The sequence below is a fragment of the Peromyscus maniculatus genome, chromosome 2, assembly GCF_049852395.1.
Source record: "Peromyscus maniculatus bairdii isolate BWxNUB_F1_BW_parent chromosome 2, HU_Pman_BW_mat_3.1, whole genome shotgun sequence".
Taxonomy (NCBI): domain Eukaryota; kingdom Metazoa; phylum Chordata; class Mammalia; order Rodentia; family Cricetidae; genus Peromyscus; species Peromyscus maniculatus.
In genome coordinates, this window is record NC_134853.1 from 156,972,090 (window position 1) to 156,981,993 (window position 9,904).

General features: G+C 54.9%; 1 protein-coding gene across 4 annotated transcripts in view; it reads left to right on the forward strand.

Moving 5' to 3' along the window:
• Positions 1-9,739, forward strand: part of Kif17 (kinesin family member 17) — a 38,641-nt gene extending 28,902 nt beyond the window's left edge. The window contains exons 8-15 of one of the 4 annotated variants that reach the window (XM_015999322.3): positions 215-771; positions 1,581-1,658; positions 3,020-3,237; positions 3,759-3,990; positions 4,409-4,667; positions 6,100-6,170; positions 7,574-7,694; positions 9,002-9,739. In XM_015999322.3, coding sequence (XP_015854808.1) covers positions 215-771; positions 1,581-1,658; positions 3,020-3,237; positions 3,759-3,990; positions 4,409-4,667; positions 6,100-6,170; positions 7,574-7,694; positions 9,002-9,180 — 1,715 coding nt within the window. In that variant the 3' untranslated portion in view covers positions 9,181-9,739. The remainder of the gene's footprint in view (positions 1-214; positions 772-1,580; positions 1,659-3,019; positions 3,238-3,758; positions 3,991-4,408; positions 4,668-6,099; positions 6,171-7,573; positions 7,695-9,001) is intronic. The other 3 variants (XM_006980887.4, XM_006980886.4, XM_015999323.3) reach the window with 3 other exon arrangements.
• The last annotated feature ends 165 nt before the right edge of the window (positions 9,740-9,904 follow it).

Consider the following 9,904-nt stretch of genomic DNA (forward strand, 5'->3'; position numbering starts at 1 on the left):
CCCTGGGCCTCATCAGTGCTGCTCAGGGATGGCTTCCTGGGAGAGAGGGTGAAGGCCGAGTTAGGCTCTGGAGAGAAGGCCGTAGGGCAGGGATGGATGACATGGGAACTGCAGCTGGACTCGGGGGGCTTCTGACTCAAGCTGGTCTTTGAGACACAGTGGGTGTAGGGCCACCTTCCCCTGGGAGTCTGTGAGACGTTCGTGTTTATTGCAGAGGCGGTTCTCAAGGCAGAAGTGCTCTACAAGACAGAGGTCATGACCAGGGCCGAGTTAGCCAACGGGCCCGAGTACTCCGCAGCTGTGCAGTACGAGACGGCGGTGAAGCCAACCATCCTCTCCATGCCCGACACCCTGCCTGGTGACGAGGTCACCAAGAGCCAAGCTCCCCTCACATTTGAGGAACTGCCCCCGGTGGAGCCCTCCAGGTCAGAGATTTCTTTCGGGTCCAATGAATCATCTACCCTCGAAGACTCCTCCATGTCTGAGGCCTTCCCTGGACCGGATGAGCTTTCCAACGTGGAGTTCTCCATGCCTGGGGTGCTGGCTGAGAGCAGGTACTTCTCTGATGAATATCTTGGTCCAGAAGCTGCCGCATCTTCATTGGAGGCAGAAAACTATGTCCAAGAGGATGAGCTGCCACTGGAGCCCCTGCAGATATTAACAAGCCTGCAAGACCCCTTTGCCGAAGTGGAAGCCAAGCTAGCCACACTCTCCTCTACGGTGGCCATGACAGACCTATCCCGGACCGATGTCCCCCAGACCCTTGAGCAGGTAGCTAATGTCCTATGGAGCCGGCAGGATGGGCTGGGAGCACAGGGTCATGGTACACACAGGGCTGCTGATCTCTGCTGCTCAGCAGTGTCCACATGTGTCCTCCACGACCCAGTAGCCTGTTTGGAGAGCTTGCTGGCCTGTGGTCTGGGAAGGACACATACTCTGTCAGACACACACTAGGAAAGCTGGGATGGAGGCCCCCAGGTCATGTTAGGCAGGCACCCGTTCCTTTGATGGGACATGGTGTGTGTAGGAAGGGGGCAGGGTTACTGAGTTGCCATAGTGATCCTGAGCCTAAGAGAGCCAGGGAGCCTGGGGCTGCCCTTCAAGACAACAGGACTTGGGGGTGACTCCCCTGTCCCTTCCTACCCAATCTCTGGTCCCTTCCTGTTTTAAGAAAATGTTTCTTTTTTTCTCCCCATTTCTCTCTGTTTTCTTCATATAAGCACATGTATGTGCATATGCACACACATTTAACAGCCTTTGAAATCCCAGCTCCCACTTCATGGAGCAACGTTGACCATTTGCCTCTCTAAGCCACGGTTTCCGCCTCTGAATAGAGGAGATGCCAGTTTGTGCCTTGCATGAAACAACACAGAGCACATCTGGAACACCATAGGTCCTCACCTGTGCCCTGTCTCTGCCCCTCACCTCTTCACCCCTACAGCAGCAGCAGGCAGGCAGGGGAGGTCATGGGTGGGTCTGCAACCCCCAAGGAGGCAAGGTGACATTGGGGCAGTGAGGAAGTCGAGGGGGTCTGGCCCAGACGGTTCCTCTTTTTTCTTACCTGTTTCCCCCACCATCAGTCATCCTCCACAGACCTTCTGGAGCCCAGTGACATGAGGTCAGAGCCTGAGGTGGTTGACAGCCTCCTCCTCGAGACTGTGAGTACCTGCCTGGCCCCCCAGGTGCCTGGCCCCCCAGGTGCCTGGCCCAGCTCTGTCTGACCTGTTCCCTCCCTTTGGGGACTAGGTTTCTTTGCCTCCACCGTCCCCAGGCAGGTGTCCCATGGCTGAGCAATGAGACTGCCACACTGTGCATGGGTGATGTGAATAGGGGGCCTTCTGTGACAATGGCATTGGAGGCCCTTGTCTTATATGAGCAAAGGCAGGTATGCACAGAGGATGAGGGCTGCAGGCAGGCCTGGTGGTCCTAAGTCCCCATCCGGGACCCCCTGTAGTCCGGTGGCACACAACCTGGATAGGATACCCTTTGTCTTCTGCTTGGGACAGTGCGGCAGATGGGGAAGAGCCACGATAGCCTTCAAGCCTCCAGGCATGGTCACAGGACAGGGTGTGGTAGACAAAATGGTGGGAGGCCCCTGCTAGGAGGTGAGCCCGAGGCAGGAGGAGAAGCCAGGAAGAGTGTTTCATGCCCAAAGAACTCCTGAACAAGACACCAAGGTCCTGGCCCGGGGTGGGGGGGGCACCAAGGTGGACAGATGGGGTGCCAAGGATGCCTGGAAGAAACGTGGGGGAGGGCCAGCAGTCAGGAAGGAGACCAGAGTTTCCTGTGGATGAATTCCATGGGCAGCAATGGAAGGTTCTAGTAGGAAAGGGACACTGGAGTCAGTTCATATTTTTGAGAGAATTATCCTGCCTGCCTTGGTGACTGGGTTAGAGAACTCAAGAGAGGAGGCTGGGAACCCATCAGGGGTGTTGGTGAGGGTGATTGTGGTAAGAATTAGTTTGAGTCCAACTTTTTATAGCTCGCTGCAGGTTGTACCCCTGTCGTCTTCAGCCCATAACATCCTGGTATCCGAGCCCTTTTGTTTTTCTTCATTTTCATGTGCATGTGTGTGGGCCCAGGTCTGGGGGTGCACACGGGTCAACATGCATGTGGAGGCTCAAAGTTGACGCTGGAAATCATTCTCGATTGCTCTTACACTTTGTTCCCTGAGACGGGGTCTCCCAACCAACCTTAGGGTTCACGCACATGGCTGGTCTCAGTAGCCAGCTTGCTCCGGGGTCCCCTGACTCTCGCCTTCTGCGGCTGGAGTTACACGGAATTTACATGGGTTCTGGGGATCTGAATGTTTACAAGCGCATTAATCATCGAGAACCTCCCCAGCCGCTGACACATGAAACTTTTGGAGCACCCAGGAGCTCAAAGCTTTTCCGATTTCTATGCATGTTGGGTTTTAGACTTTGGAATTAGGGATGCTCAGCCTGGTGTGTCTGAGGCAGGGGGTGAACTGTGCAGGTTCATTCGTGTCTCATCCCATCTTGTTTCCCTCTGTGTCCAGGAGCCCGATGTAGGCCTGAAGGTGGCTGAAGAGGTGGTGTCTGAGGCAGAGACTGGCGTGTGGATGGAGTCTGAAGCCCACGTGGCTCAGGTGGCCGAGGTGGCCCAGCCTCAGCCCTTGCTGGCCATGGCGAGTGTGAGAAGGGAGGGTGTAGGCGTGGAAGTGGCTGTGCTGACTGAGGAGCTGCAGCCTGTGGATCAGCAGCGGGTGCTGGCCCGGTGAGCAGCGGGTTCAGGGGTCAGGAGCCTAGTGCCCAAGGTTGGAGGTGGAGGAATTGTGGCCCAGGCTGGGGGGGAGGTGAGACCTGCTTCTCAACCTCTACTGAGCCCACACCAGCCTCCTCCTGCCTCTGCCGTAAGAGGGGCAATGGGGCCGGGGAGGGGCCACAGCAGGCCAGGCAGGCAGAGCTGTGACCCAGAGCCACACGGGCACCAGTTTCCACTCAGTCACCTGCTGGGATGCGTCTGTTCCATAACAGATAAGAACTGTGGCGCGCCACCCCTGTGCTGATGGAGCAGGGCTATGATCCTGCTCTGCTGCAGGCCCCGTCAGTATTGGGGGTGGCTCAGCTCTGAGCCCTCAGGACACTGTTTGGAGGAACCCACTTCTAAGCAAGCAGCTTTAGCTCTTTGCACCTCAGTTTACCACTCTGTGAAGTGGGTTGTGGGGGAGCGAGTGGGTGGCAGATGCTGGCCCAGTGGCAGGATCTGTCCCCCTTCCTTCCTTCTCCTGGCTGCAGCTTGCAGATGCTGGAGCAGCAGGTGGTGGGGGGCGAGCAGGCTAAGAACAAGGACCTGAAGGAGAAGCACAAGCGACGGAAGCGTTACGCAGACGAGCGCAAAAAGCAGCTGGTGGCCGCGCTGCAGAATTCGGACGAGGACAGCGGGGACTGGGTGCTGCTCAATGTCTACGACTCCATCCAAGAGGAAGTGAGGGCCAAGAGCAAGCTGCTGGAGAAGATGCAGAAGAAGGTGAGGCCCCGGCTCAGGCTCCTGGCCCCACGCCCCAGCTGAGCATCAGCACTCCTTGCAAAGAACTGGCAACCCTCTGTTCTCTGCACAAGCATTTATTAAGTGCCTGCTGTGTGTCTCTTCTAATGCTCCAGAAGAAATGTCTGGATAGGGCGTGGTGGCTGAGGCTGGGGCCACGGGGTGTGGTTGAGACAAATGTTTTGCGGGACTGTGGATGCAGGAGGCACTCATTACACGCTGGAAGGGAGGGTCATGAATGGTGGGTGAAGGTTCGGGGGTCTGGACACAGTGTCAGTGGGACCACATGGAAGGGAGAACCAGGGAGCAGTTGGTGAGTGGCTGCTGGGGGTAGTTTGGGGACCGAGTCGGGAGACGTGGGCTCAGCTGCCTTTCCCTGCTCACCTCATCCTTGGTTCAGCTCCGGGCCGCGGAGGTGGAAATCAAGGACCTGCAGTCGGAGTTCCAGCTGGAGAAGATCGATTACCTGGCGACCATCCGCCGGCAGGAGCGGGACTCCATGCTCTTCCAGCAGCTCCTGGAGCAGGTGCAGCCGCTCATTCGCCGGGACTGTAACTATAGCAACCTGGAGAAGATCCGGCGGGAGTCGAGCTGGGACGAGGATAACGGCTTCTGGAAGATCCCGGATCCCATCATCCTGAAAACCAGTCTCCCAGTAGGTCAGGCGCTTGGCTGCCCCCACCCTCCCCTGTCTCTTTGACGGCTGGCCACCTTGCAGAGGGACAAAGCACGGCCTCTTCCTGTAAGCTGTGGGTGCAACAGACATGGTATTCCTGAGGATCCAGTCACTGGGGCCCTGAGAAAGTGTTGTGTTCTGGAGGCGGACAGGTGGGGGTTGTGTGGCTTCTGTGGGACTGTCGTTGGTGGTATGGGTGCTGTTAGGTCTGTGGTATGCTCAGACATGTAAATGCCTCAGAGAGCTGCCCAACACAGAGGGGGGCTTGGTTCTGTCACTACTGTCACTCCATCCCTTGACCGTCCCACAAAAGAGCACGGTTAAAACTGGATCTCAGAACAGGGCCTAGTCGCACATGCCTAGCATCCCAGCATTGGGGAGGGGGAGGCAGGAGGGTCAGTTCAAGGTCATCCTTGGCTACATAGCGAGGTCAAGGCCTGCTTGTGATATGTGAGACTCTGCCTCAAGAAGGAAGCAGAACGGGCTGGAGGGTGGCTCAGTAGTTAGGAGAACACGCTGCCCTTGCAGAGGACCAGAGTTTGGTTCCCAGCACCCACATCTGGCAGCTCACACTGCCAGCAACTCCTACTCCAATGGAGTCCCCTCTTCTGGCCTTTGAGGGCACTGGCACTGTGCTGTACATACAGACATACAGGCAAACACCTGCACACATGAAATAAAAATGAGTAAATAAAGCCCACCAAACCAAAGCAAAGAAAAATTAAACTGAATCTTATAGGATCAAGTTCACAGCCAGTGCAGTGAGTTATACTAGGACGATGGATAGACACCAGCTGTTCAAGGTTCAATCTGTGCTCTGGCCCTTGACTTCCTGTGTGATTTTATGAAGATCACTGTCCCTCTCTGAGCTTAACAAGGAGGGATTGGATAAGATGACCTCAAGGACTCATCCAGATTGATGAACCTCAGAGTAAAGTCAGATTTTCTGTGGATCTATTTCCACTGTGTGTGTGCGTGTGTGCGTGCGTGCGTGCGTGCGTGTGTGTGTGTGTGTGTGTGTGTTTGTGTGTGTGTGTGTGTTTGTGTGTGTGTGTGTATGTCTACTTTCCTATGTGGTATCCTGTAGTCCTTTTCCTGGCCAGTGGTCATTTATGCCTCCATCCCTGAAGTGACAGGTAGCCACAGATGCCAATCACCCAATTAAAACCCAAGCAAGCTCCATTTCCCCTGGGTAGCAGCAGCCTCTCTCCCAGTCCTGCTCACCTGACTCCAGCCTGGATCAGCGGTGTGGGCATCCTGTATCCGGGTCCTCTTGCCGTCTGCTTCCTCATCATCTCTTCACAGGGCCGGGCAGTGTCCCCTGGTTCTAGCCTCCGGCCAGCCTGACCCCCACCCCAGCAGGGCTGCTCCCACTGCACCTTCTGCCCAGCTCCTCAGTTTCTATTTTCTCATAGCAGTTTCAACCGGGACACAGAACAAGCCAGCCCGCAAAACCTCTGCGGTGGACAGTGGCGAACCGCACACGGTAAGGCCTGAGGTGGAAGGGAGGAAGAGAGAAGAAGTGGGGGGGTCTGGGGGTGCCCACTCAGTGCTGTGGGTCAGGGAAGCCACAGGCTGCTGCCCTCCTGCCTGGGGACTAAAGCCAGGTGCTGAGCCTGGGCCCTTTCCCGCCACTATGTTAGGCACCTGGATTCTCGGGGAGCCTCCCCTTCAAAAGTACTGAACAAAGGGAGAGTCTGTGGTAACCGCCTGTGGTGTCTCCTGCTCGCCCACGGCTGGATTTACCTCAGTGACTTAACTTCATAAGAAAGAAAAAGCTTGAAGACATTTTTAGCCTGGTACTACAGAGGTGTGTCAGAACACTTTTAGTTCCAAGTGACAGGTGCCAAACAGTCAACACAAAATAGAGACCTCACTGATCCATGCAGGTAGAGGAGTTTCAGGCATGGCTGAATCTTGGGCCTCAGTCAGGGTTCTGTGTCTGGTCTTGCCCTGTGTCCCTGCCTCTGAGCTAGCTAGCTTCAGGCTTTCTCCCCAAGGAAGGGCAGGTGGAAATGGCTGCTGGCAGTCACGATCCAAAAGGAAGAAAGATCTCATCCCTTCAGTCAGTGGTTCTCAACCTGTGGGTGACCCATTTGGAGGTCACACATCAGGTATCCTGCATAGCAGATATTTGCATTACGATTCATAACAGTAACAAAATTATAGTTATAGAGTAGCGTTGAAAGTAATATTATGGCTGGGCGTCACCCCAACATGAGGAACTGTATTAAGGGATTGCAGCAGTAGGAAGGCCGAGAACCGCTGCCTGAGGCTATCGTTACATCCAAGCTTATGGAAAGACTGAGGCTGGCTCTCCCTGGTCACAGGCCTACTTCAGTTCAGGATAATGTAACTCTGTGACTGGTGCAAGTCTGGGTCCTACATCTGGCCCTGTGAATTCTCTCCCCACTGGGATGGAAGGAAATAGTTACCCAGTGCAAAAGATTCGGACTCAGGAAAACAAGCCCATCACAGCAGTTTTGAAAAAGAGCCTTCCCAGGAGAGGGACAGTGAAGATGTGTTGGCCACAAAGGTAGCTGACAGCCGGGGCTTTTTGCATTGTGTATACATGGAGGGATTTGGGCTATCTATCTATCTATGTGGTATCTATCACCCTTGCCCCTGGTGATGCCGGAGGAAGGAACATGTACCGCTCCCCCTGCCATGTCAAGGAAGGTGAGAGGAGGCTGTGACGTCCCTGGTCCAAGCTGCCAGGGTTCCTACCCTAGGAGTCCTGTGAGTGATGCAGCAGCCTAGGAGATGCCGAGCATGGCATAGCACCAAGCATCCCAGGAGCTCCTGAGCCCAGGGTAGGACACACACTGGCTGCATAGACAAGAGAGCTGGGGGGGGGGGACTGTCGCTCACGAGGCTCTGAAATCTCAGCAGGAGGAAGACCGGTATAAGCTGATGCTCAGCCGAAGCGACAGTGAAAATATTGCTAGTAACTACTTCCGGTCCAAGCGGGCCAGCCAGATCCTCAGCACGGACCCCATGAAGAGCCTCAGTGAGTGTCCTGCCCACTGGGGCGTCCCTCCTCCACACCCACTGGGAAATAGGCCATGGGGAAGATTTTGGAGTCAGATACAAAAACCCTTTCCCTGTGTAAGCCTCAGTTTCCCTGGGTATACAATAAGGTGCATGATGCCCACTTCTCGGGATTAGAGGAGATGAGCTGGGGAAATAGGGCCACAAAGCGGGTAATTATGTTAGTCAGTGTTCATTGCTACGATGAATACCTGAGAGAAACAGCTCAGAGGAGGATGCTGGGAGCATGGCTCAGTTGGTAGAGCGCTTGCCTGGCATGCACAAAGCCCTGGGTTCAATCCCCAGCACCACATAAACCAGGCTTGTGATGCTTGCCTGTCATCTCAGCACTTGGGAGGTGGAGGCAAGGGGTCAGCAGTTCAAGGTCACCCTTGAAAAAAGTAGATTGAAAGATTTGGCTCTCAGCTTCAGAGGATTTACTACTTTGGGCTAGAGATTGTGTGGGACACCATGGTGGTGGAGACCTACTTACCTGCTCACATCATGGTGGCTGGGAACCAGCTTTTGACAGGGACTTCCTTCTTCTGCCTTCTGATCCATCCAGGCCTCCAGCCTATTAGATGGTCCTACTCCTTTCAAGTCATGTCTTCCTTCCTCATTTGCTACCCCAGAGACCACTCTGCTCTGGAACCCCCCACACACACACACATACACAGAGGTGTATGTGCTACAGTCTCTCAATACAATCAAGTTGATAAGATTAATCTTCAAGGGGCTGGAGAGTTGGCTTGGTGGTTAAGTGGTTTAGAGGCTCCAGGTTCAGTTCCCAGCACCTACATGGTGGCTCACCACCATTTGTAACTCCTGTTCCAGGGATCCGATGCCCTCTTCTGGCCTCTGTGGGCACTGCACACACACAGTGCACATTCATACAGGCAAAACACCCATGCACATTAAATAATAATCTTTTAAAAACTGACGTTAAATCAGTTTTTAAAGGAGGAGGAAGAAATGAGAATTTGTTGAGGGCCTGACACTGCCCAAGTGACAGATAAGGAAACTGAGACCTAAGGGTCAACACTCATAGAAGTGCTGGGCTGGGCTTTGTGCCTTAGGTACCAGGCTGGAGCCTCTTGAGCACCAGTCAGTTGCTCTGGACCCTTCAGACGCAGAAGGGATACTAGGTCTGAGAGCCCAGCAGAGTGCTCAGAGGGGTCCCAGCTGCAGAGTCAGGGCTTCAGGCCAGCGAGTGGGTATGGCCAGCCCCTCTGCCTCATGTGTGATTGCTGTCCTGGCTCACTGGTGCCCTCTGCCTTTTCTCCACAGCACACCACAACTCGCCTCCGGGGCTCAATTACCCTCTCAGCAACAACTCTGCCATGCCGCCCACCCAGACCCCTGAAATGCCCCAGCCCCGGCCCTTCCGCCTGGAGTCCCTTGACATCCCCTTCTCCAAAGCCAAGCGTAAGAAAAGCAAGAGCAGCTTCGGCAGTGAGCCTCTGTGATCCAGCTGCCTGCTGCTACCTGTCTTCAGGCTTCTAGAAACTTCCAAGTCCTCCCCAAGAAGCCCCAACCAGGCCTCCAATCCCCTACTCCAGTGTCCCCAAGGCCAAGGGGATCTTAGCCCTGGGAAGACACATTCCCTCCCCTGTTCCCTAGAGAACTCACTTTGGCCCAGGGCCTGAGCTCTGCGGAAGTTGGACTACCCTTCTCAGAGAGAGGCCCACTCCAGCTCTTCACAGCAGCCAATGTTCCCACTGACTTTCCTGCCACAGAGCCTACACTAGCCAGTGTGGGTCTACTTCCATGGGCTCAGATGCCACTGGGCCCTCACAAGCATCCTCACCATTGGGCCCAGAAGCTGCCACTGGATGAAGCTAAACATATTGATGACTAAGATTCTGGCCTCTGTGTGATTGGCCCTTTCCAAGGGAACCTGTGCCACACAGGGACACAGATGGAGACCTGGAGCCAATTACTATGCCTGCCTACTACTATGGCTGGACCACAGCCCAAAGAAGGTGCTTTACACTAAGCTGCCTAATAAACTGTCTTTTAGAATAAGCTCCCCTCCCCAACCCTCTGATGCTTCCTCAGGCTGCAAGCCAGCAGCTCCAGGGGTTCTGTCACCAGCAGCACAAGTGACTGTAGAAGCAGAGCCACGCTTGCTGAGGCAGAAATGGCCTGGGTTGTAGTGTATGCGCCTGTGGAGATCATAGAGCAACCTCA